This window comes from Triplophysa rosa, linkage group LG2 (genome assembly GCF_024868665.1).
Source record: "Triplophysa rosa linkage group LG2, Trosa_1v2, whole genome shotgun sequence".
NCBI classification, from domain to species: Eukaryota; Metazoa; Chordata; class Actinopteri; order Cypriniformes; family Nemacheilidae; genus Triplophysa; species Triplophysa rosa.
Window position 1 is genome coordinate 3,139,787 of NC_079891.1, and position 27,119 is coordinate 3,166,905.

At 38.1% G+C, this 27,119-nt stretch overlaps 3 protein-coding genes across 5 annotated transcripts in view; 1 reads left to right on the top strand and 2 right to left on the bottom strand.

Annotated features, from left to right (window-relative positions):
• Positions 1-321: 321 nt before the first annotated feature.
• On the bottom strand, positions 322-7,113 carry surf4l (surfeit 4, like). Its single transcript, XM_057327617.1, has 6 exons — positions 6,922-7,113; positions 3,602-3,788; positions 3,447-3,523; positions 3,328-3,371; positions 3,063-3,249; positions 322-1,538 (listed from the first exon to the last, which is right to left on the bottom strand). Exons 1-6 carry the CDS (start codon positions 6,967-6,969, stop codon positions 1,272-1,274), a joined length of 810 nt encoding a protein of 269 aa, XP_057183600.1. The 5' UTR covers positions 6,970-7,113; the 3' UTR covers positions 322-1,271.
• A 534-nt stretch (positions 7,114-7,647) lies between these two features.
• On the bottom strand, positions 7,648-14,078 carry ciz1b (cdkn1a interacting zinc finger protein 1b). Of its 3 annotated transcripts, none has more exons than XM_057361398.1 (15): positions 13,980-14,078; positions 12,811-13,014; positions 12,544-12,659; positions 12,272-12,435; positions 11,786-11,946; positions 11,558-11,646; positions 11,294-11,355; positions 10,990-11,139; positions 10,747-10,871; positions 9,487-9,580; positions 9,073-9,186; positions 8,865-8,990; positions 8,711-8,783; positions 8,514-8,635; positions 7,648-8,320 (listed from the first exon to the last, which is right to left on the bottom strand). In XM_057361398.1, the coding sequence occupies exons 2-15, from the start codon at positions 12,951-12,953 to the stop codon at positions 7,790-7,792; spliced, it is 2,070 nt and encodes a 689-aa protein (XP_057217381.1). In that variant the 5' UTR covers positions 12,954-13,014; positions 13,980-14,078; the 3' UTR covers positions 7,648-7,789. The 3 variants fall into 3 exon arrangements, with proteins under 3 accessions (XP_057217381.1, XP_057217361.1, XP_057217370.1); XM_057361378.1 differs by having other exon boundaries at positions 7,648-8,323; XM_057361387.1 differs by having other exon boundaries at positions 7,648-8,323; positions 13,096-14,049.
• Positions 14,079-14,305: 227 nt separating this feature from the next.
• The window catches only part of dnm1b (dynamin 1b), a 30,549-nt gene continuing 17,735 nt past the window's right edge, over positions 14,306-27,119 (top strand). Inside the window, 12 exon segments of the mRNA XM_057360341.1 lie at positions 14,306-14,695; positions 19,999-20,072; positions 20,168-20,317; positions 21,918-22,121; positions 22,312-22,410; positions 24,145-24,305; positions 24,435-24,577; positions 24,694-24,829; positions 25,768-25,835; positions 26,464-26,602; positions 26,790-26,876; positions 26,968-27,038. Of these exon segments, the coding sequence (XP_057216324.1) occupies positions 14,535-14,695; positions 19,999-20,072; positions 20,168-20,317; positions 21,918-22,121; positions 22,312-22,410; positions 24,145-24,305; positions 24,435-24,577; positions 24,694-24,829; positions 25,768-25,835; positions 26,464-26,602; positions 26,790-26,876; positions 26,968-27,038 (1,493 nt within the window). The 5' untranslated portion in view covers positions 14,306-14,534.

Below are 27,119 nucleotides of genomic sequence, written 5' to 3' on the forward strand. Positions count from 1 at the left end.
GAACAAGTCTGACTGTCCAGCGATTAGTTTAGGCTTATCTTACTCTTCTGATTCATATTAGCTTGATTTTAGCTACCTTTTTATGTAACTGATATATTTATGTAACTAAGTATCTTAGCAGTTTATGAAACCGGTCATAGCACTTGCAGAATTGAGAAAAACAGCATGATGGAATCCACATTTATACTTCAATTTAACACAACAGCCTTTAAAATATGTTCTGCACTTCTGAATAGCACTGCCATTTTTGTCAATACATAACTGACACAGTTTTGTATTGTTGGTTCCCGCTTAAAAGTGTAAATAAAAAAACAACCAACATGTTTTTCTTTTCCCTTTATATGTCAAAACAAATATTTAAAACATTTAGAAAAACAATATTTTTCTGTTATTTCTTTTTGTACAAAGAGGAGCAACAATGAGTCCGACAAACCACAGGTTTTCATTTTTGTAACCCGACTTTTCTGCTTGTTTTGAGAAACACTATAATTCACCTTTTGTAAACTTCAAAGTGACCTGACAACACACAGCAAACACACAGCTAACAATTCATTACAATGCCGCAAGATCTTGGAACACCTTTTTTTTTTTTTTTAATGCTATTGAACGTTTTCGATTAATACTCCTGTGGCCTGTTGATAGGGAGACATCAGAGATTTACACAGTGAGCCATAAAACATAATCAGTGTGCAGCAAATTTCAACACGATGACATCCGATTTTAAGACCAGCCGGGTGATAGCAAACACCTGACTCATTTTCTTGCTGATACAGAAACACAATTTTCAATGACTTCTACTGTCCATCGTGTGTAGTTTTACTTCGGATTCTTGATAGACTGAACTTGACAACATTGGTGTTTTAGTGAGTCTTTGGTGAGCTCACTGCAGTTGGCACCCACACAAAAAGGCAGAGAGAAACGAAAGAGAATTATTTGTTATTACATTAATGGCTGCAAACCTTATAGAACACGTTTATAATGTGGATAAACCGGATTTTCAAGGGGGTTCTCAAACATCAGAAGCCCAAACCTTAGAAAATAAATATGGTTGACTAATGTCTAAAAGTGCTGGTAGACATAAGCAGGCAGAATGGAAACACAGACAGTGCATGATATGTGGAGAGCGGGTCTTTCTGTTGGTCCTGGGGTGTTTGAGGCCACGCCTCAATTGGCTCGTTTCTCCCTAAGTAGTGTACCTGCTTTGTATGATAACTGCACAGAAAAACTATTGTCGAAAACTACCGAGTGAGCCTTTCGAGTTCAGTCCGGTCTCACCACTCCTTCTTTTTCTCATCCATGGATACTCCACCTGGACCTAGCGCTACTACCAGCAGAAGGCCTCCGATCACCGATGTGGTCTGGAAGAAGTCGTACTTGAGGAAGTCGTGCATGGGCTTGTAGGCTGGAATGGTCCAGAAAGCATTGAAGTACACGTTGATAGCCAAAAGCCAAATGACCAGGGTGAGGGCAGCCAGCTTGGTCTTGAAACCAATAGCCACGAGGACAATGAGAGCGGTACCCACCAGATTCTGCAAGATCTAAAACCAAACACAAATGTGAATTAGGACAACCAAAAGAATTGTTTTTTTATCAGTTTTGATAAAGAAAGTAAAAGGGCAAAACACAGGAAGTAGGAACACCCAATCAGCTGTGCAAATCTGAAAGCCAAGTCTGACCACTAGTGGCCACAATGGGTTACTACAATGAAGGCATGCACAATGTTCACATCCTTTCAAGACATCAGTAAATATTTTGCTTCTCATATTTAAGACCAAATATGTTAGACATAAATGTTGTTAATAGACATCAAACATTTTAATCAATACTGGTTATGGTTTGACAGAGCTGACTTCCCCTTTGCATCGTCACGCAACTGACACAAATTCTGCCCACATCCGAGCAACAAAATCACAACACCATCTGCACTAATCACCAAGACGGAAGCATTGGCCTCCACCAACAGCTGAAAGCACGGCAATAAAATTCTGCAAACATACTGTATAAGATGGCAGATCTGACTTTCCGAGCACAGTTATAAACCCAGATAGGGCTGACTATAAATGTTAATGTGTCCCTATATTCAAAATCATTTGTAAAAGATATCTACAACCAATTTGAACATTTTGATCTATATAAAAGCATATATGCGCACTGGTATCAGGGTTCACATCGCGATAATTGCAAGGGCTTATCGTTATATACAGTAGTATCACAATATCATGTTATATTTGTAAATACAGCCGTGGAAAACATTAAGAGACCATTCTAAATTTTCATTTATTCAGCCTTGAATTTCGACAAAATCAAACCTCAGGCGTGACAAAGTCATCCGACAGCAATGTGAAAGACTGACAGCATGACAAGACACACGAAAACTGTGATAAGAATCCAGGTTATCACATAAAAAATGATTGTTGAACTTTTCCTAAATGCATGTAACATTATTACTTATTGTTTTGCTTAAAAGTGAATATGAACTTGTTTTCTTTGCAGTATTTGAGGTCTGAAAAATGACAAGAGCATCTTTTCTGTTATTTTCTGCAAATAATTGCAAATGGAAAGAATATTTTTATTTGAAATTTGGGAGAAATATTGTTAGTAGTAACATGCCTATAAATAGTAGATTTAGTTTTAGTAAAACTAAAAATAATTTTAAAATGGTCTCTTAATTTTTTGCGTGTCATCAATAGAAACGCTTTCATATGCAACAGGCACCATATAAATCTGCAGTATTTTAAACTGCCCACGTAACAATATAGTGAAAATCATTTATCATGATAAACCATATTATTGAATCTTTTTGCTCTTGAGAAATGATTGTAATGTAATAAATTCTATATTTTTACAAACAAACCAAGCTGCCAATATAAACCAATATATTGAACATGACTTTTATTTTACTCCATTAAAAAATATGAACAAACTGACTCTTATAATAAAGCGCCCCCAAGATTTCTCTACCCTGCCGTTATTTTCATGCCAAGTGAGCACAATGTAATGTCATATTTTGTTTTGCTGATTTCGTATTGAAATATTGGCTCTATCTGAGGTGGTCTGCTCACCGAGAGAAAGCTTGTATCGAAGTGAAGCAGAGTCATAAACATGAGGACCAGAAGGACTCTGCCTCCCAGCTGCATGTACTGCTTGGGAGAGCTTTCTCTCATCGTGGGAACTCCAGCAAACATACTCCGGCCTTCAGAACGAGACTCAGCCAACAGCAGCAACAGACCTCCACCCAGTGCCAAATTCCTGAGAGCGTCAAGAAAGAGAAGACAATGATGTCATCAGAGCATTACAATCGCGAGGATGACCATATCCAAGGCTCACCTCATCAAAAACTTCGGGTCCCAAAGAATGCTATAGGCTACAGTCTGGAAGAGATGGAGACACGTTATTCGGAGTGTAATTTGAATACGTTAACTAAAGAAACCAAACTCGGCTCACACCTGCAAAGCGATGATACCGAATAATCCAAAGCAGGCATACTGGACAAAATTTCTGCTTAGGATCAGTATACAGCCACCTGTTTCAAAAAAGAAGAGTTTAGAGATGATGCTTGTAAAACGTTACGATTTTTCCACCCTTACGGCGTCATTCTTACCCAGCTGTCCGAGTAAGTTGATTAAGACGAAGAGTGATGCGAGGAAGTAGCCGCATCCCCACGTCGTCTCGATGTATTCTCTCTGCTCGCTCCACTGAAACCACATGCGGATGCCGTCCTCCAGAAAGGTGCTGATCAGACAGAGGCGCGCTACGTGAGGCAGGTACTGCTTTGTCACCCGAAGGAACTGCAGATGAGTGAAAGAGCAGAGTTACCATACGCAGACCCTTCGCAACCGAGCTGATAAAGTGATGCCCGTGCGTGCGCTTATCATAAGACAATACCTGTTTATGTCTCAAACCGTTACGACTTTGGCATGAAACAGTCATTATGATAAAATGACAAGTTTACGGTATGTATGAAGGCAATAATTACAGCTTTCTGCAAAGATTATAAGTACAGAATGTTTTTAGCTTGGGTAAGCATTCAGGAGCCGACTGAGACGCAACAAAGACGTAAAAGTTTTATGTGGCTCAGATTTATGCATTAAGAAATCCATTTTAATTCCACTTCACTTACGACACCACCCGTCTATAAAGGCGTAAAATGCACACAGAAAAAGGTCTCTTCGTGTTATCAAATTTTACAATCTAGGAATCCAATGACTTTCCTTGTGTGAATGTTACGAGTAACCTCGCTTCGGCCTCCACGGCACATCAAGCAAACACTGAAGCGCCTCTTTATCCGAACACTGTTTAATGTTCAACCTTTAACTTTCATTTCTCCGTTTTCAGACACGCAGGTGGCCAGATCTCAAGAGCACGCTGGCTACATTTCCAGCATTTAAATAACAGTAAACCTTGCACTCCACCAGCAATAAACCTTTACTACCTCAGTACTGCCTCATGCAACGTGTTAAGCACAGATGCACAAGGATGTTGTAATGATCGCTGACACAGACTATATACTACCGCTAACACAAGGGTGCTTATTATAGGTTGCTTATAATAGCAGCAATGGCACTTTTTAGAAAACTTAATGTTCAAAAAGTGCTAAGTAAGTAATACTAGTTAAAGGCTTATAAGGAGGTAGGCACAAGAAGACTTGAGAATTTCTATTTCTTGAAAGAGTTTATGCATGTAAGGATATGCTTGTTTTCGCATCCACTATGTGACAATTCATTATGAAAATGATACTTCACCCAAAAATGAAAATTCTGTCATCATTTACTCACCTTCGAGTTGTTCCAAATCTGTATAAATGTCCTTGTTCTGATGAACACAGAGAATTTTTATTTGACGGAAATAAACTTTGCTGGTTCGATTTTTAATAACGATTCTTTATCAAAATTAGATGTGATATATGTTTTGCCCCTTAACTGGCGCTTCCTTAAAGATTTTGCATGTGAATTCTTATCTACATTATATCGTTGGAAAGTCTCTAGAAAACACATTTCATCACCATTTTATAGAATAATGTGTGTAGGAAGAGTAATTGTTGTTGTTTCTCTTTTTTTTTTTAAAAAAGAGTGGGCTTAAAAATGTTTATGTCCTTTCCCTTCTTGATACAACAATTGGTGATCCTTGAAACTTTGATTTATGAAATTTTGGGGCTGATCCGTAATTATTTTAAATGTATTTTTTTATCAAAGAAAAACAAAGCTTTTATAGTTTTTATTTATTACAATAAACATAGCAAGATCACTTACATTGTTTTTGTGATTTCTTTTTTTTGCAATAATCTGCTAATTTTCTTCTTTCAAAAAATTCACGAGTTACAGAAGCCATTATACCCATCAAATGGAGAAGGGATGGCTTTTGATGGAACATAAAATAGTTTATTTACATTATTTTAATTTTCATGTGGACCGTTATGGATGTGACAATCCTGAAAAAGGCACTTATCTGACTATGAAGACTCATGCACTAAAAATAAAACAAATGCTTTAAAAACTTGAGTAGAGACCTCACATGGGTATTTGAACCACCAAATGTGGACAATTGTGCTGTTAGTAGTATAGTAAAAACCGTTGGTAAAAACATTATTTTTCTTGGAATTGCCCAATTGTTTTACAGCAAGTCATATTACGGTAGATCTTGTATAAAAAATTGCAATAACACCATATGTTAATACCATGTATTTTATATGTTTGTGTTTTTACATCATTTCTTTTTCTTGTTGTTATTTCTATACTGTTTTTTCCTTACGCCTTTGACTCTCTATTGCAAAAACATGTAAAGCTGCTTTGTAACAAAATTGAGCAAAGCGCTATAAAAACTAATCTGAATGGAATACCAAGACACTAATAAACTAACTCACTTTTGGGCAAAGAAAAGGTGATTGTATGATTACTAAAAGGTCCATTTAATTAAAACATTTGCCAGGCTTACATCATATCACCTCCATATCGCCTACAGGCATCTGATAAGCCCCGCCCCCAGACTATCCACATCAGCACTAAGAAGAGAATGAGCCAATCAGAATTCAACAAGTACCAAGTGAAACCGAATGAATGGGAAGAGACCTCTCAGGGCCAATGTCTGCCTCTTTGTCAACAAACTATTACTTATCAGTGTGCCTAAAGAGATATGTTTCCAGGCAGCAATGGACTACACATTTAATTTAAAGCAACATATGTCATCATGGCAAAATATAAAAACAGCATGATGACAGACATGTCCCTGAAGCATACTCTTTGATAATCATCCCTCTTATTTCAAATAGTACAGATGTAATGACATCGACATCTACATCTTAGTCTTATTGATGTCTTGGCATTCTTAGAGGACTTAAATAAATAACACTGATAAGAAGACAAAGCATCTTATCTCGTATCTTTAGAGATGATGACACGCACGGCCTCGTGCTTGTTTCAAACATATTTAAAAGTGAGAAATGAACGAGACTCAACTCACGCAAATGCATTTTAAATGCATCATATTCGCTTTCTGCTTATCATTTTTCTTTTCCGATCTGATCAACACCATCTCATATTTTCTCACAATATGTGCGTAACGTTATAGTGACACCAACACATCTGCAGATGCAGCTGCCTCGAGAATACCCTTAGCACTGCTAGAAACCAGCATTAGGGCATCACTCAAAATGCCATATAAAATACACGAGGCCATAAGAAAACGTTATTTTTAAGTCCTTCAGAGTGTTAACAGTTACGTTAGCGCACAGTTCAGTTTCCTCATCCGAACACAAACCAAGTTCGCTGGGAAACAAAATGCTTTTGCAACAACTCAAATATGAGCTGAACTAAAAATAAAAGACACACTTTTCACGAGCTTCGCTCAGAGTAAAACACAACAGGCGGTTTTAAAGTCAACCCTCAGTGATTTTCTGAGGGAAGTTGGCAGGGCCTTAATTCTTACCCGATCCGCCACGTCCTCCGCGTTACTCATCAAATCATTCTGAGCCATGACACCACAAGCCGAGACACGATTCTTCTCTGCACGGTGACTTTTAAGTCTTTATGTGATGTTTATCGATCCCTTTGCCCACTGGCGAATGTTACTGGTTTCCTTCCTCGCCGTCGTCTGTACGCGTGCGCTAGAATGCCATCTCCGCCCCATAATGCCCGGCAGTTTGCGCATGCGCCCCCTGCAGGACACGTACGCATCTGCATGCCACGTGTACTGATTCACCAGAGCACAGAGCTCAAGCCTTGGTGTCAGTATATCATGTACTGTACAATAAAAATACATTAAGAGATAATAGAAACAATAAAATACCATTCCACTAAATAAATAAACAAGAATGCGTCATTAAAAAGCGTAATGTCCTATGATATGTCTATAAAGCTTCAGGTAACCACAAAAAATGACAGATATCTGATCTGTGCTTAACAAATCATATAAATAACAATTTTTGGAAATGTCCATACTACCCGACAGATAAAACTGAAATAACAAAGAGATCACAACTGCCTCTAAAGAGCAGACCAACATACAAGCCCCGTTTTTCTTTTGCTCAGAAAATAATTACATTTGAACAATAAGTGTACTAAGCGCCTAGTGGCAGTCTAGTCTAGCATTAAAGCATTTAGCTGAAATCGTGGTTGTGTTTGCTTATAAAAAAAGACTATTAACAGTTTGAAGCATGCTTTAAAAGCATTTATTTAGCAGTGCAGAGAACATAAATAATATATATATATATAAATACTGTGAATATACATTATATAAATAATATATAATGTGTACATTATTTCTATTATGCAATGCTTTAAGTGTATTGCATTCTTCAGGTATTCTTCACCGTTCTCATGGGGCTTTTATGAACATGAGGAGTTTGTTTTGCTTGATCTTTGCTGACTGTCTCTTTAAATTCCACAGATTGTGAAACATTCTCTTTGGGGTTTAACTGCGAAACATGGCACAAACTGTGCATTATGTTCCCAGTTTTGTGCTCATTAGGAAAATAATCAGGGTCATAAGAGCTTTTGTCTTTTTCAATTGACTTTACGGACAGTACTTGAACCCCTGACTTTTTGCATTCTTGGTTATACGACTCCTGGTTTGACCCCGAGCTGAAGTGTGAAGAACACACTAAATGTTTCCCGTCAACGGATACAGAGTTTTTCCAGTATGGCGTCTTGGATTTGTGATGTCTTTTAGATCGCCTTTTCTTTCTTGGGTAACGGATGCGTGATGTGTTGAGATCTGACTGGATGGCGATGAGCTCCAGTTCTGGGGAGTCCGCCGTGGGACTGCTGCGCGAGACATCACTCTCAGAGTCCTTATGAGGTTTCTTCTGCATTTTTAGTGCGTTGTACTTCTAAAATACGTTAAAAAGCCTTTTAAAAGACCTCCTACATTATTTACTCAAATTTGTCAACGCACAAAAATGAGGTTTCTCAAAATCACAAGCTTGAATTCAATTGGTAAGGTTTACAAATCTTCAGTAACATGACACAAAGTCGTTTCTAAATCTAAAGTCAAATCAGTCAAATGATTTTTTTTCTCACCTGTAAGTTCTGGAAGTGCATAAAAGACCTGCAGTGGGTTTCATGTGCTGAAGACTCAAAGTGGTAAAACTTATGACACAGCTTACAGAGAAAGCCAGCGACAGGGACCACAAAACTAGTGCCTGCAGGTCAAAAAACACGAGTTAAAGAAATGAAAAAGTAAAAATCCATAAATGCAGTTTAAGTCCATCACTCACCGCACTGTATATCTGGATCATACACCTCACAACCAGTTGCTTCCTCAGGACTAATCTCTTTATGAACAGCATCCTATAAACAAAATTGAAGAAACTCAGCATTCTTGTACAATAACACCAAGGTTTTGAAGTCACCTGAAGTCACGCAACTAACCTTCTCAAGCACCGGAATCTCTTCTTCAGTTCTGTCCTCTTCATAATCATCTTCCCCTTCGAAACAACCGACAGCATCCACTGTTATTAACTCCTCCATCACCTCCGGGCCGCCATCGTCTCTGAGCTGTAACACACATTCAAAGAGCCCCAAAATGCATATCATCTAACATAACTTTAATGTCTAGATTAAAATAACACGCACAAACCTCCTCAACCCTCTGTTTGTGATCGGGAGACTTCATGTGCTCCACAAACTTTCGAGGAGTTCTGAAATGGCGCTCACACACCGTACAGAAGGGTCTTGAGGAGATCTTGGCCAGCTGAAGAACAAGTTCAGTTTTTGGTATAAGGATTCCACCACCTCAATTGTTTGAACTTTTACTTTGTTAATGGACAAAAGTACAAGGACGCAGTAAATAATGAGCTCGAGGACACAGTAAATCATTTTTTAAGGACCTTCGCCCCAACATGCTTAAAGGAAGAAGCAGACAATTCTCTGAAACGTAACGGTATACTACAGCATCCAAGACTTGTCTTCGTTGTAACTAAGAATGCCTAGACAACTCCTAAGTTTGAAATGGGTCATTTTTTCTTTCGAAAGTTGTTATTGTGAAGACCACCTTGTGCTTTGTCGTTCGTCTGTGCTCTATGAGATCACCACAAAAATGACATTGGCATGTAGGACACCAGCGCTGGCGGCCCATCTTCCTCTCCCTGTTACAAAACAAAGATAAAGAATGTGTTACGAAATGCAGTATTGGAATTGTTTTCTCTTACAACTTCCTGAAATTACACTGTACTGTACATATGTGACGTTTAAACACAATTGTTTTTATTCGCTATTACAAATTAAGGGTGATCAAATTAACGTGATTTCACAAGAAAAGGTCAGTTTGACGACATTTCACTTCAACCCACGTTAAAGGAGCAATGTGGAGATTTTAGCGGCATCTAGCCGTGAGGTTGCAAATTGCAACCAACGATCACTCCACCACTCACCTAGGGCTGGGCGATATATATCGCGGTTCACGCTAATTATGTGTCTAAATCGATTCTGAAATTAATTCGATGTTTTATGCACAGCTCTTCCGTGAACTACGGCTCTTTGATCAGTAGGAAGTACTGCTCGATCTAAAATCATTACGAGATTGAGTCGTTTATAAAGTACATTTGAAAAAGCAACACTCGTCAAACATCATCACTATAAATATACTTTATTATCATGAAAATAACTGAAAAGGTTTGAAGAACAGCGATAGAATATGTATGACCACTGGCATTTCCTGGAACTAATTGTTCTTCTTCTGTTTCACATATTCGGAGTTTCTGCGCAAGAGCGCCCTCTGGCATTCGGATGTGGCGGCATTTAAACGCAAGTCATTGAGAAACTGAGAGCATAAGAATCGCAAGATATATCGCCCAGCCCTACACTCACCCCTCCCTTTTGCAGCACTACGGTGGCTCTTACAGGACAAATATGTTGTCACGTTTTCGCTTCTTTGCCGAAGGAGACAAAGTATTCACGAAACGCGCTCTGTAGAGCAGTTTGTCCGTTTAGGGCTACTGTAGAAACAACATGGAGAATTCCATGTAAGGGGACCCGCGGTGTATGTAGATAGAAATAGCTCATTCTAAGCTAATCAAAACATAACGCTCCATTATGTAAGGTCTTCATACACCACTGAAGACATAGTTATGTATATTATATTGCATTTCTGTCAATAGATCCTCCACAAAATTACACACTGGACTTTTAAGGTAAGTACATAAAGGGACCTGCAATATTATAATTTAAACAGAGATGGCGATAGAGAGAGGCAAAAATGACGTATTGCACCTTTAAGATTTGAAATAAATCAAATGTTGACAGCACCACTGACCTGTCAGTACCCAGCAGAGACTCTCGGCTTTGGGGTACCAGTGAGGCCAGGCAGGTGTTACTTGCACGCTGGACTTCCATCATACGCTGCTGATGATCCAAACTGACCATGTGTGTCTGAAACGCCTGCAGAGGTCAATTCATACACTATGTTTAAACTACACGTCAATATGTTGAAAATAAACATACTGTATATCAATATATGATTGACTCCTCGTCTCATTACCATACAGTTATGTCTTACTTTCTGGTCAGCACAGGCGACGTTGCAAACGTAGCAGGTAAATTTGCCTTTCTCTTTCTCTACATCCGTTTCTTCAGATGTAGTGCTGAAGGCTCGACTCTCACTGCTGCGCTGAATGGTCACTTTAAGTGAGGTGCCAACACTTTGAACCTGAGGAACACAACACTCAAATCATTTACAGTATATATCAATACATATTCAAATTAAAAGAATATTCCAGGTTTTGGGAATAAATGTATGTACTGGGATGTATACAGAGCCAAAAAAAAAAGAAAAATATATTATTGATGATGAGATACTCTACCCCTGCTGCTCTGTCCTGATCCACGCTGTCGTCCTCAAGCAGTACACTGGTGTTTTCACCCTCTGCATCATTTATTAGGGAAAAATAACCATGTTCATGATTAAAATTGATGAAGGGTATAAATGATGCTAGACTTATCAGTAAAGATGAAGTGTTAAGTCTAACTCAAACAGCATAGGGTGTGACACTTTTGCAATGGGTTTGTAATCTGTCGGAGACTAAAGAGATAAAAATTGAGTGCTGTATGGGATTTGTAATGTATACCTTCACAGTCCAATATCTTTGCAAAGTTTGCTTTTGGTGGCTGCTGTAGTTTATCTTCATTTGCAGACTCCGCCCCCAGCTCAATTGCCCTGTCAAAAACTATGTTGTTTTATAAGTGTCTTGAATTAAATCATGAACTGTAATCTATCTACAGAGATATTCATTTAAATAACAGCACGACATCTTGAAGTCACAGCACTTTTAATAAGCAGCACATATCATGATTACCTCTGACCTCTCTGCTTTTTCAAAAGAGGCTCTCCATATTCCAGAAATGAAGAATGAATTTGTCCAGTGGTACCTTTTCCCGTGTCTGAATCTGCTTGATTACTTTTTCCTGCTGTTTTAAGATGATTTTCCTTTTTGTCTATAATCTGCACAGGACTGTCCTGAAAAAAAAACATGAACAATTTTTATATTTAAAGAAACAACCTTATTTCTCCTCGATCCACATAAATAAACGCTAAAACATAGCAAATGCCAAAAGCTTTAATAGTTATATATAAAATAATATAATACAGCATGTAGACACAGACACGAAATGTAATGTATAAGCACTTTTTATCAGTAATATGCTTTAATGTCACAAACAAATATTTCCTTTGAATAAGTTTTTGTTTTCGGTGCAAACAGGGCAACAAGTATTCTCCTGGTGTGAACAGGTTACTACGCCTTTGTTGGTGTTAAGGGTACATAAAGAGAAATGACAGCTACCCTTTTGATGTAAGATTCACATAAATGTGGACAACGACCAGGTGAAAAGATTCTGTAGAGATCTTTTACAGGTGAGCCTATGGGAGGCTGTCCCAGAATAGACTGCCTAACCCCTCCCTCTGGAAACGCTTTAGGTTCCCGCTTGGAGTGACTTAAAGGTACTCCTACGATAAAAATAGATAAAAACATTAAACCTATTAAATGAGGCTATCCGCAGGGGCGGTGAAACAAGTAAATGGGCATATTTAGCATGAAAAAGTCAAATCTTCTACCTTGCATTGGATGGATGAATGCTGACTGCCGTGGCACAGAAATTGGATTCACGTGGTTCTGTGAGGTGTGTGGTCTGACTGAGGGGAGACTGGGGGGAGGATACGGTGCTGATGGTCTGTTTGTGAAGGAAGAAATGTGTGAAATGTCCGAATATATTTCACAACTAATGTAAACGGGATAAATATTGTAATTCAATTCTATTTCATTCTAAGAAGATTAATATAGACAGACAGTTGCAAAGTCATAAACCGATAATGGCTCATTACCGTCCGTGAGGAAGCACATGTAGTTCATTGGTCTGTTGAGGAGACTGATGAGAAGAATCAGCTGATGCTCCTGGTCCATGAGGCTCTGATGGGCCTGTTTCAGGTTCCCTGTGCTGCTGGTTGGGATGTTCCCCTTGATTCATTTTGAGAATTCTTCTTCTTGTTGCTGTTATGGCCCAGATCCACACCGCAATAACCTGATGTCTGTTTAAAACACAAAGTTTGCCTGTTTTTAAAATTCTAGGGAATAAAAGAAAGTAATGAAGTATGATGACTGAGACATACCGTGCCACAGCAATATTTTGTCAAATAAACCCAACACGATCCCTTTTAATCTATCTCTGGACTTCAGACCAGTTTAGATAGGATTCCATTTGGTTCATACCATTAAGACCTTCGGTCACCAGTACAGCTGGGCTGTGTGTCCATTTCCTTTTTTACACTTAAAAAAACTAGTTTACACTAGTATATATTATATAAGTGACTACACAATCAAACTGTTTCCATTTAATTCAGAAAACGTTATACTGTAGGCTTGCAGCCAAGAGCAAGTCCATCCATTTAAGCAAGCTGACATCATGTGATTTAACCAACAATCTTGAGAACAATGTTTCTAGAACAGTTGAGGATAATTATAAAAATAGGGAAAAAAGAAAAGGCTTTCCACACTACTATTCTACAACAGCCAAGTTTCTAGTGACCACCAAAATGCACTGCTATATAAAGCAATCACTACCGCAATACAAAGTTTTAAGTGTGCACTATAATAAAGTTGAATTGACTTTGGGGTCCAAACTACCGAGACCGCATACAAATAATAATGGACTGAAGTTTTTAGTATTGGATATGCTGAATATGACATAATTGCACGATTTGTAAGTCCTATGTTAATATCAATATTCAATATTTGTCTGATATATACATCGAAAAATATAAAGAATTTCTCTTGGTGAAGAAGATAGTAAATAAATTCTACTCCTACCACACAAGCCTTGACAGTTCTTTAAGCACAGCACATAACAGTTACTTTACAATCAGACTCAGAGTATACATCTGTTCGTGACAGCCGAAGGCAGATCTTACTATAGTCTGTATAAAATCTAGCAATACACAGCAAACATTCCACGGCTGTCTGCGAATAAAGACAACTTGGTATGAAAACAGCTCACCGTTTGATACAAAAATTAATTTTCACTCCATCAGCGTTTAAATCTCAAGACGACTCTTCCTCTGTCGCTGTTATCTATGTGGCGCTGAAGTTCATTTACAGGTGGTGCGCCCTCACTTGGCTCGGAGGAAGAGCTGCTCGTAATACATTTTAAAACAAATTCCCATCCTGTATAACGATGTGGGATCAATTGTGTCCCAACTATTATGGTACTAAATGAGGATCTTGGTTAAATAAGTGAAATAAACAATATTAAAATTAAGCAAGATACCGGTATTTATATAAAATGTTCAATTGCGCCTCCCAACGGCTTCACTTGGTACTGCAAGTGGCACATCCTCGCATCCCTCCTGCGGATCATCATAGCGAAGGTGAACAGACAGGCGGCAGCGGGTGGGAGCGAGGACGTATGTCGATTTATAGAGAAAAATTGAAGAAAACGCGGGGAGGGACAGCATTCAGATATCGCGGGGCCTGCCCATTCGGGTTCATCTGAGACACGAGTTCTCCCTTTTCTCTTCCACTGTGAAGTAACGTTACCCATTTGTCCCACAAGATGGGCAACCGGGGAATGGAGGACTTGATTCCTCTGGTGAACAAACTGCAGGACGCCTTCTCTGCCATCGGACAAAATGCCAACCTGGACCTGCCTCAGATCGCCGTGGTCGGTGGGCAGAGTGCGGGGAAGAGCTCGGTATTAGAGAACTTCGTCGGGAAGTAAGTGTCATCTGATGTGCAACGTTAACGTAACATGCATGGTGACTGATAACATCTACCGTTAATGCATCATTTATTCTCCCTGCCATATACAGGAATCACTCGTTATTACATGCGATGCACAGATTATATTTCTATTTGCTGTATTCATAATATTATCGAGAAAGGTGCTCATAAATATTAACAGATGCATCATTTTACTGCCTTATATGCATTAGGTACATTTGTTATGTATTTTAATCCAGCGTTTTGACAATGTCTAGTCTATGTATCTAGTTTTATTGATTGATTAACATCAGCCGCATAAAAGCTTTTGTCAGTCTGATCTTGACATGTATTGTACATCCTTCTCGGCATCCCCCGACAAAAAAGTGTCAAGAGAATGATGCTCTCTCTCTCTCTCTCTCTCTCTCTCTCTCTTTGTGTGTGTGTGTGTGTGTGTGTGTGCTCTCGTTTGATTGAGGCCATCATAGGCTCTAAATCGAGCTGCCTAAACACATTGTGGGCATCAGGGCCGTGCACAGACATTTTGAGGGGCAGTGGCCGAAACAAAAAAAGGGCACTTTCTACTTGTGACACTGTAGCACTCAGTAAATATGTAAATCTATATGTTATGTTGTACTATGTTAAGGTACAACTCTTTTAAAACATTTATAGTAACCAATACGGCATTTTCACAATAATTTTTCATCATTTCAAATAGGGATGCGCGATAAACTATCGGCCATATCGGTATCGGCCGATAAATGGTCGTTTTTAATGTTATCGGTATGTATATTATATTATAGCCAATAAATCATAAATAATTTCCTCTTGTTAAACTTCTTCATCTGCACACTGCTCACAGTTAAAATACAGTACAGTGCTGTCTTTCTGTTGTGATCATTCATTTACTGCTATTAGCAACACCTTGTTGATGTAGGTACAGTATTTATGAATGTGTAAATTATAGAAACAAAAGCACATTGTTTGAATCAGACGGCTGTCTGAATGCTTTCTGTTTGGAGACCTGTGGATATTAAGAACACTTTTCTGGGTTGGATTATACTATACGTTTGTTTCTGAGTACGTGCAATCCCTTGGATCGAACCCATGACCTTGGCATGCTCTAACCACTGAGCTAATGGAAATATTGATGCATTAACATTAACAAATGATTCAATGGTTTTCACACGCTCTCCTGCTATCTGGGCTAATACTGCTTTAATGTACAAGAATAATGTCGCATCGTTAATGGCTCCGAAAATTGGTGTTCTGGCTCAATTATTTCATGATGTTTTGATCATACAGAACAGATATAAATGTATCCAGAGGTGGCGTGTATAACGGAGGTGAAGTCAGTCAAGGGTTTAATGTTCACCGATCAGGTTTAGCGGGGGTATGTGAGCCACAGGCCTGTATCGTATTCCCTGCTGTATATTTTATGTTCACAATCTCGACCAAAAATGCATTACAATGCGTATTTTAGTGCTATATTTACAATTGCTTGATAAAACATGTTGTGGTTGTGTTAAAAAGAGTATTGCACGCATGATCAAAAACGCCCCCGCATGACAAACTCCGGTAGTATGTTATCCTGTTGTAGCCTAATTTTAGTATAGTATAACACTTAGAAATTTTGCTACAGTTTACTATAGTAAATACTATAATATACTATAGTACTGTGGCTCAGTGGTTAGAGCATGGCGCTAGTAACGCCAAGGTCATGGGTTCGATTCCAGGGATTGCGCATACTTAAAAAACAAATGTGGAGTATAATGCAATGTAAGTCGCTTTGGATAAAAGCATCTGCCAAATGCGTAAATGTAAATATTACAGTGTATTTTATGTGGGCCCTTATGAAAATGATTGTAACCAAAGTTTACTATGTGGTACATCTCCATCCAACCTCTTCTTAAAGAAGAAAGTTCTCATTTGAATCCTTTATCTTCTTTTTTATTTTGTGTCTGGCTTTCAGGCAGATGATCCCTGTTTGTTTTCAGGACCAAGGACAGTTCTTCAAAAAATCTGTTCGTGGGGGTCTTGAAAATCTCTTCCTTAATCTCACGTTTCCCACTCCAACATTTGCATTTGTAAAACAGTGGGGTGATTGTAAACCTACGCACATGGATCATATGGGCCCCAGGTTTCTCTTCCCATTTCAACAAGCTCTGAACACTGTGAGCTTTGTAAGCTGCTTTTTTTTTTGCGTGCGCAAGCCCAAACAAACACAGCGGCAGGGTGCTATTGAAGAGTTTACCCAAAAATGATAATTCTGTCATTATTTATTCACCTTCACAGCATTCACAACCTGTATATGACTTATTGTTCTGCATGTGAAACACAAAAGAAGATATTTTGAGAAATGTCTTAGTGGTTTTGTGTTCATACAATGAAAGTCAATGGGGGCCAATGCAGTTTCGTTACCAACGTTCTTTAAAGTATCTATTTTGTGTTCTGCAAAAGAATGAAAGTCATACAGGCTTAATATGACATAAGGATGAGTAAATGATGAAAGAATTCAATAACATTGTGACTATTAGTGCACTCTGCATTGTTATTCACTTTGTATTATTGGTCACGCCACACAGTACGCAAAAGCATCGGTCGAGCCGGTCAGTCACAAACCCCTCTTGAATGCTAGTACAATGCCCACAGCTGTTACAAGAAAGGACTTCTCGATGGCGAACGAGGGCATTGGTTTGTCATAACATTGTGTAGCGTGGTGCCCTCCATGCCTGCTCAGACTAACAGTCATGAAGTGATAATTATTTATGTGATGGTGCAGTTCTGTGGAAAGCAGCCGGGGTTTCACAGCTGTCGTATGACTGTCATTATAGTGCTTGTCAGAAGCAGATGGGACTTCTGTGCATTGACAATGCACGTGCGTCAGTAAATGGGCTGTTTAGGGATGTAACGATTCACTCAGCTCACGATGCGATGCGAGTCACGATTCTGATCTCACGATGCGATTTATTCACGATTTACTTTTACAAAATGAGTTGAAACAAATTAGAAATGAACAACTTCCCTTGCATTATTTCTTAAATGCTTCACGTTTCTTTGTATAATAAAATAATGTTTTATTTCAAATAACAAAACTAAACTGCAATTTTATAACAAATTAATAATAGAAATAGTCTCTTTAATATAAACAAACTAATACTGTCTGAGCTTTTCTTGGATTTTTTTGCATTTAAGAAATATCAGCATGTCCACGTTTAGGTTTGCAGTGAAAATAGCGGCCCCTGCTGTTCAAAAAATGTATCGCGAATCAGTTCACACCTCAACCGATTTGAATCGTCGCTCATTATAACCGATTTTCAACCGGCTCACGGTGAATCGTTACATCCCTAGGGCTGTTCATATAGCAGTGGAAATGCGAAAGGCTAAAACTTGAATAGGTATTTTTATGGAGGCTATGTTTGGAGACATAAAAGGTCATTTCGTTTCTGACAACAATCGTCTTTAGTCAGCGCACTGGAGAATGTTTTATAAAATGTAATTTCTTGAAAACAAAATTTGTGCTAAGCTTTTTTGTTTCTATTAAAGAATTTTTAGCAGTATCTAGTGGTGAGGTTTGCGAATTGCAATCAACGGCTTACTCTAGCCCTCCTTCCCTTTTGAAGCACTACGGTGGCTGTACAGAACTAAGATGTCATTGCGTTTTCACTTCTTTTTGTCAAAGGAAGCGAAAGAAGAGTGCTGCTAAAATAAAATTAAAGCTACTATTTACAACTTTTGCCTCTCTATCGCCATCTCTGTTTGAAATATAATATCGCAGGTTGGGTGCAGTTTAACACACATTGATGATGTTAAAGACAAGTTATTTCAAAGTAAAATGAAGTTTACAGCGAAATGTAACACAACAGCTCAAATTATAAATCATTATTACAAGCTTGTGAATCAGATAAGGAGACTGTTTTAAACACTCATTTTTGCACAGTATACGTTTTTTGCAGCTTTTAAATGAAATGAAAATCTTTTTTTAGACATCAGTACATAATTTTTACTACGAAAATGCATGTAAATCTCACTGTCCCAATATTTCATAAGTTGTACTAGGGCGTTGCTAGGATGATGCTGAGCGGTCGCTAAGGTGTTGCAAAGGGTTTCTGGGACAGCATTAGGCTCATGTATGAATCTTTTCACTGTATGTGTGGCCCTTTTTCAAAAAGTCAACAACATAAATATCAATTCACGGCAGCAAGCTCCACTGAATCAAATTAGGTTATATAATATTGCAGCAGCAATCTTTTAAGTTATTGTCAAATCAATTTGTAAAGTAATGGTTTGCCCTCCTTCTGCAGAAATGGGCTGTGAGGAGAATATCGACCTACGACTAAAGCACCTAATTCATTCAGAGCATCCTTAAAATAAACCGTGTCTGGTATAACTTACAAACTTAACCTCATCATTTACTGCTCTGAATACTGTCGTCACCCACTTACGAACCCAAAAACTTACGAAGCAGTTTATGAAGAATCAAAGTGTGAACATTCTAGGTCGATAAGAAATGATCATCAGTTGTTAGGTCTGTAATATCACTATCGTGATTGCTTTATCGTGTGACACTGTCAGGTTCATTTGATAATATTCCTAGGCCACATTTGATTATATTACAGGCTATTAGCTACCTAAAATAAACAAGATTAGATTATGGAGGCTAAATGATACACCCAAACTCTGAAAACCCATTTCAGATCAGCTGTGGTCAAGAGGTGCAATGAAATGACACGTTTTGTCTTTCCAAACACTGTGAGCACTTCTGCTTAATGATCTCGTACAGTGATTTTCTCGCACGGTGTGAAGGTCTTTCTCCAAGTTCTCTTAATTACAACCATCTCTTTTTGCTTCTTTTTCAAGAGAGGCTATGACACATAAATATAGAACAAGGACAAATGTGTCAGGCAGGACTAATGTTTTTTTTTTTTTAATCAGTAAATCTGTTTACGCTATGAGCTGTTTAGTGTGAACGTACACAGCCATCTCTAGATTAATCACTGAGACTTTCGTATTCACAATATGTACGTTTTTTTCTCTCTCAATGGCTCATAAAAGCAATGTCTGACAGCAGCATGGCATCTTACGCTCTTCTGCCAAATGATTTTTTTGTATGATTTGTGCAGAACACAAAAGAAGATATTTTGAATAACGTTGGAAACCAAACAACACTGACCCCCATTGACTTCCACTGTATATAAACACAAAACCACTGAGACATTTCTCAAAATATCTTCTTTTGTGTTTCACCGAGTCACAAACAGGCTTTAAACAACAGGAAGGTAACTAAATGAGCTCATTTTCAATTCCTTCTCTTTTAGGGATTTTCTGCCCCGTGGATCTGGTATTGTCACTCGGCGCCCCCTAGTGCTTCAGCTCATCAACTGCCCTACTGGTAAAATCTTGCTTTTGTACACCGATGGTTGTTAAACGCGTGAAATGTTTTTCAAAAGTGCAATCATGTTTAATACTCTTTATTTGTATTTTCAGAATATGCCGAGTTCCTGCAGTGTAAGGGGAAGAAGTTTACTGATTTTGATGAAGTCCGTCAGGAGATTGAAGCAGAGACAGATCGCCTCACCGGACAGAATAAAGGCATCTCGCCAGTCCCAATCAACCTGCGGGTCTACTCACCTCATGGTATATCACAACATGACTTAGCCTCATTAGCCTTAAAGGACACCTTATGAAGTCTAAAATAATGAACTTGGGGGGGTCCCCTGGTTTTTCCATTAAAACTAGACTACTAAAAGCCCCAAATTATTTTTTGCAATTATCACGCTTAAACAAAACACTATTGACTGTTATGTGTCCAAATTTCATAAGACGCAAATTAAAATGACATTTTATCTGAAAATCTCCATGCATGCTCAAGCGCGCCACAGTGTTCAAACACATGTACAGACAGAGATGCCGCACTGAGTGACACTGCAGCGTGCGGATCCTCTCATATTCAAAGTGTTTATCTTAAAACTCAACAGTTACCATAATTTTGATATGCAAGTCTTTCTTTGTGTACCATGTTATCTCACATTGTCAAAACAGATGCGACGCAGTACTGAGCCACTGGCGACACATGACATGCAACATCATGTGACCCTGGACCACAAAACCAGTCTTACGTTGAAAATGATAGATTTTTCTTTTATGCCAAAAATCATTAGGATATTAAATAAAGATCATGTTCCATAAAGATTTTTGTAAATGTTCTACCGTAAATATATAGAAACTTTATTTTTGTGAGTGGATGCAGTAAAATCGCTAACAATAATGGCCAGAAACACGCCTACAAACTTAACTCGCTGCTACCCGCTCTTAGGGAATTACCCACTCAAGTTTGGTATCTATGTAGAGCTTAGAATTTCAGCTTTATAATTTTTTAGCGTTAAAACAAACTTGTTTCTTCTTAGCAACGGCCTGCTACAGTTCCTCTGATTAACAACTTCAAAGGCAATTTTCTCAATATTTAGATTTTTTGCACCCTCAGATTCCAGATTTTTAAATAGTTGTATCTTTGCCAAATATTGTCCTATCCTAACAAACCATGCATCAATTAATGTATTTATTTATGATCAATTATTTAGCTTTCAGATGATGTATAAATGTCAATTTCGAAAAATTGACCCATAAGACTGGCTTTGTTGTCCTGGGTCACATATGTTTTGCTTTTTACTGTTTTAAAAGTTCTCTCTTAGGGATTCGCTTTCTTAATTTTTTATTTTATGTAAAAAAAACATAATTATTTTTTCAGTGGCAGACCTATTCGGTTTTTATTCATTTACACGGAAGGTTCAGTTACAGCTTGAAACAGCTTCAATTATATAAAAGGTTAGACCACTAACATAAACAAAGTTGGTTGGTTTTTTAACACTGCACAAATGTTTGAACAGAATACAACCAACACTTTAAACTGAATCAAAATGTTAACTAAGATTTTATTATATATGTAATATTAAAAAATATATAAAACCGGACCAGTGTTTACATCTTGCGAAGTGCTCTTTACATATAAAAAAACATTGGAAATTGTTAATGTTTTGGAAATTAATTTCTCATTTGAATTTTAGTTACTTTTTCAAAATTATTTAAAAAATATTGTGATAATATCATATTGAGAACCCAGTTTTGCCTACTTACTACACCCCCCGATTTAGGGCACAAAGAGATACAAAACTGCTACTGATGGCCAAACAAAAACAGGTGCATGTAATCTAAAGTCACTTCTTTCTTTCTCCGCCAGTTCTCAATCTCACCCTCGTGGATCTGCCTGGCATGACCAAAGTGCCCGTAGGTGACCAGCCGGCTGATATAGAGTCCCAGATCAGAGACATGCTGATGCAGTTTGTGACGAAAGAGAACTGCCTTCTGCTGGCTGTGTCTCCTGCCAACTCTGACCTGGCCAACTCAGATGCCCTCAAGATTGCCAAGGAGGTGGACCCTCAGGGTGTGTTATCATCCATCCATGACTAAAAACACATTTCAAAATCCACCAATGTAATATTACCAGAAACAGATGATGTTTTGGGATCAGGTGTGGCTCATGATTGGAGACTTACCTTGATGCGAGACTTTTATGAAAGCTTCCAGCTTTGAAAAGTGTGATCACACTTTTATCTGAATGTGTTTTTAACCAGGCTTGAGAAGCATAGGTGTGATCACTAAATTGGATCTGATGGATGACGGAACTGACGCACGTGACATCCTGGAGAACAAACTTCTGCCCCTACGTCGAGGTAAATTTTTGTGTCATTATTTACAGTAGAGAAGTTTAGAGCACTTTGTTCTTTACATTTTCGTAATAGCAGAGTTCCGAACAATTCAAAGTCCCAAAATTTAAACTTTATTTGAACCACAAAAAACAGCATTTAACATTAAATAAGTAGTGTGAATTTTCAGGAAAATCTATTGCACGTTTTCTGGTTTGCAGCCATAATATTTACTAAAAGCGATACTAAATATTACATAATAAATATATAATACATTTCTTCTGGACTTTGTCTAGTTGCTTCTAATTTGTAATCACAAACTTTAGCTTTATCAAGAATAGTGGCACCCTTTAAAAACCCTACCGAAAAAACTCGCATCTAAAACATTAACTAGTATCTACTTACATGTAAGTTCTACATTAACATTTTTCCATTTTTTACATATTAAAAAACAACATTAACTACTAAATCATGCTCACAAAATCATAAAGAAGGTAGAGTCAGCTTGATGCGATCCGCTGTAAATCTGTCTGTAGGGATGTAACGATGCACTCAGCTCATGATGCGATGCAATTCATAATGCTGATCTCACGAAACGATTTTATTTTTACAAAATGAGTTGAGACAAATTAGAAATGAACAACTGCCCTTTAATTATTTCTCAAATGCTGCGCATTTCTTTGTAAAACAGAAATATCCTTAATGTCAAATAAAACTGAATTGCAATTTGAAAACAAATTAAATAAAAAAATCATAATGCAAAAGTCTCTTAAATACAAACAACCTTAGACTTTGTCAGTGCTTTTCCTAGTCTTTTTTTCCTAGCAACATGTCCCAAGTTTGCAGTTAACACAGCGGCCCCTGCTGTTCAAAACATGTATTGCGATTCAAATAACATCTCAATGGACCACATATTATAATCTATTTTCAGTGTTGGGTGTAACTAGTTACTAAGTAATTAGTTACTGTAGTTTAATTACTTTCCCATTGAAAAAGTAAAGTAAGGGATTACTCTTATTTTTTCTGTAATTTAATTACAGTTACTTCTGATGTAATTTAACGAAATACTCTGTGTAATATATGTGTGTGCAATAGTGGAATTGACATCAAAATTCGAACTTTAAAATCCGTGCTTTAATGTATAATTCTCACATTTGTAATACTTTAGTCAGTTAATAATACTACTTTATGTATCTTTATCTATTTTCAACCGGCTCACGGTGAATCGTTACATCCCTATTCTTTAAACCCATCTTTTACCAATTTGCATGTGCCGTAACAAACACCAAGGGATAATGATGAAACATGTCTAATCTCATAAAAAGAAACAGGTCTTCAAAAGAGAATATAAATTGCTATTGCAATATTTCAAAGCAAAAAAGAGAGGTGGGCCATTTCTTTCTTTATTTGTGTATAAGAGCACTTAGACAGAAACGCTTCAAAGAATTCAGGAGTGAAATAATGGCTGTTATGCTTCTATAAAGAACATTTGTGCTTTGAAAGCCTTTGAAGCATTATCAAGTGTACTTATGGATTTAAGTAACTGGTACACTGTGCCTGTCCTGCGCCCCTTTATTATTTACTGACATTGACTGTATACACACAACACATCAGAAGCAACCTTGAGATGTCTAACTAACGGATACAACAGGTTCCAGGAGTTGAAAACCACATGCGTGGTTCTGTGTTTTAGCTGATGATGTTGGATTCTGATGGCGTGTAACTGCGTGAAACTCTCTGTCGGGGTGATGCTCTCTGCAGGATACGTTGGGGTGGTGAACCGCAGTCAGAAGGACATTGATGGTAAAAAGGACATCGCGGCTGCTATGGCGGCAGAGAGGAAGTTCTTTCTCACCCACCCAGCCTAACGACACCTGGCGGATCGCATGGGTACTCCATACCTGCAGAAGGTCCTCAATCAGGTAGAGATACTAGATGGGTTTCATATCGTATCATCTGAGAACAGTAGAAATATCGGTTCCAAATGATTAGAAAACAATCATCAACCGATAAATGTTGGCCAGTAACCAATGGTCTCCACATGCATATAGCAACTGACCAACCACATCCGTGACACTCTCCCCGGACTGAGAAACAAACTGCAGTGTCAGCTGCTGTCCATTGAGAAAGAAGTGGAGGAATACAAACACTTCCGGCCCGACGATCCGTCCCGCAAAACCAAAGCCCTGCTACAGTAAGTGTCACCCATTGAAGCGTTTCCAGCATTCCCAGCCCACGCACGCACACATCTGTGTTTCTGTGAGAATGTATGCCTGTGAGTCACTGGTAAAAACCTCTCTGATTCTAAAGGATGGTGCAGCAGTTTGCTGTGGATTTCGAGAAGCGCATCGAGGGTTCGGGAGATCAGGTGGACACGGTGGAGCTGTCCGGGGGTGCGAGGATCAATCGCATCTTCCACGAGCGCTTTCCCTTTGAGCTGGTTAAGGTGATTTTCAGCATGTTTCTATGAAAATAACGTGGGTTTTTTTGTCGAATAGAAGACATTTTGTAGACAAAAAAAATTGTACAAATTTGACTGAAGGAAGTCCTTCAATACTAGAGCATCTCATGAGATGAGAACATTTCTACAAATTCTAGACAATAGGTGACTACACCGAAGATGATCAAATATAACCATAATCAAATACAGCCGCGGAAAACATGAAGAGACCATTCCTAATTTTCATTTCAAATGAGCTTTTCTAGATGTATTGTGGTCATTCCAGTTCAGTTTTTGTCGAATTACAACAAAATCAAACCTCAGGAGTGACATAAAGTCATCCAACAGCAGTGTGAAAGACCGACAGCATGACAAAATCCAGGTTATCACATGAATAATTCAACTTTTCCTAAATACATGTAGAAATATGACTGTTGTATTGCTTAAAAGCGAATATGAACTTGTTGCAGTATTTGAGGTCTGAAAAAATACAGAGCATTATTTATTATTTATTTTCACCTGTTTCTCCAGTTTTCATTTTCTGCAAATAAATGCAAATTGAGCAAATGAAATTTGGTAAAAATATTGTTAGTAGTTCACAGAATGAAACAAGAATGATCATTTTACTTAAACACACATTTTACTTATAAATAGTACATTTTAAAATCAGAAAAACGATCTCTGAAATGGTCTCTTGTTTTTCCCCCGGCTGTAGTTTTGATTTTTTGTTTATTTTCATAGTTCCATTTGTGTCCTTACATAGTTTTGATATGTTTACTTAAATGTGTGAAAAATATTTAGTGACCCTATACATCTAAACAGTTGTGTAGACTGTGGTAAACAGAGGTTTGAAGTACTTCTTTGTTTTATAAAAATGAAAAATGCAATTGGCATGATTAAAGTTGCATCTCAATGAAGTATATCTTTTTTTTAACAATACCTAGATGGAGTTTGACGAGAAAGAGTTGCGTAAGGAGATTAGTTACGCCATCAAGAATATCCACGGTATCAGGTATGTGCGTTTCCAACACACACACGCATTCACGCACACACACATAACACGCACACACGTGTTGGGTTTCCATGTTTTATGGGGACATACCATAGACGCAATGGTTTTTATACTGTACAAACTGTATATCATATTCCCTACACCTAACCCTAACAGTCACACTAAACTTTCTGCTCTTTTAGATTTTCACAAAAGTTAATTCTGTAATGATTTATAAGCTTGTTTCCTCATGGGTACAAAAAAATGTCCCCACAAGGACAAGGATTTTGGATATTGCCATCTTTGTGGGGACATTTTGTCCCCATACCGTAGGGTTTACCCTACCCCCCCACACACACACAAAGCAGTGACTCACCTGCTCTGACATTAAACTCACTTTGATGTCACTGTGACATTCTGAACAACTGTTCTCAAGATGCACAGCATTGCATAACGGGAACAAAAACAAAATGACAACAACATTATTACGCGGCTCTCTGGAATACGAGTATTTGCTTGGTCAGCTGTGAAAGCTGCAGTTTAATATCACAACTAAATTAAAAACTTGAAAACGTATGGGAGGTTTGCATTTTTTTTTTACAAACAAGCTAATTAAATGTTTGAAATCATAATTACTGTTATGTTTCAGGACCGGTCTGTTCACTCCAGACATGGCCTTCGAGACCATCGTAAAACGTCAGATCGGCAAAATCAAAGAGCCGTGCCAGAAATGTGTTGACCTGGTGATCACCGAGCTGGTTAATACGGTCAGGCAGTGCACCAAGAAGGTAAGCTGTACTGTACCACTGACACTGTTTTCATGCATTTCTGTCTCATTCGGTTTGACCCGCTCTGTGTTTTCATGAGCTTTATCCTTTAACTAATAATCCAATGGTAAAAGGATTTGCTTCAGCATAAATTCTGCTTTTTGTGTCAGCGGTTGTGGTTTATCCGCTGTGTGTTTTTGTGCGACAGCTGGCTCAGTACCCTATGCTTAGAGAGGAGATGGAGAGGATTGTCACCCAGCACATCCGCGACCGTGAGAGCCGCACTAAAGATCAGGTGCAGACGGACACCCGTCACACATCAACACTATCGAAATATACTTAGATTTGTAAAAATGAGAGGTTAAATGGGTTTTGATGTTTTTTAGGTCATGTTGCTGATCGACATTGAGTTGGCCTACGTGAACACCAATCATGAGGATTTCATCGGTTTTGCGAAGTAAGAACGTCGCCCTGCGCTTTTTAGTTGTATTATTTGCGTTCCTGGCGCTCGCATTGTAAAGGTCGTGGGTTTGATGTT

Excerpts from the sequence above, each read along its gene's own strand:
- surf4l (XM_057327617.1), bottom strand. The coding sequence starts at position 6,969 with ATGGCTCAGAATGATTTGATGAGTAACGCGGAGGACGTGGCGGATCGG. Across the intron at positions 3,789-6,921 it reads CGGAGGACGTGGCGGATCGG|TTCCTTCGGGTGACAAAGCA; the intron begins GTAAGAATTAAG and ends ACTCATCTGCAG. Across the intron at positions 3,372-3,446 it reads TCGGTATCATCGCTTTGCAG|ACTGTAGCCTATAGCATTCT; the intron begins GTGTGAGCCGAG and ends CATCTCTTCCAG.
- ciz1b (XM_057361378.1), bottom strand. The coding sequence starts at position 12,953 with ATGAATCAAGGGGAACATCCCAACCAGCAGCACAGGGAACCTGAAACA. Across the intron at positions 9,581-10,746 it reads TCTCTGCTGGGTACTGACAG|GGAGAGGAAGATGGGCCGCC; the intron begins GTCAGTGGTGCT and ends GTTTTGTAACAG. Across the intron at positions 8,991-9,072 it reads ACAAACAGAGGGTTGAGGAG|CTCAGAGACGATGGCGGCCC; the intron begins GTTTGTGCGTGT and ends TGTGTGTTACAG.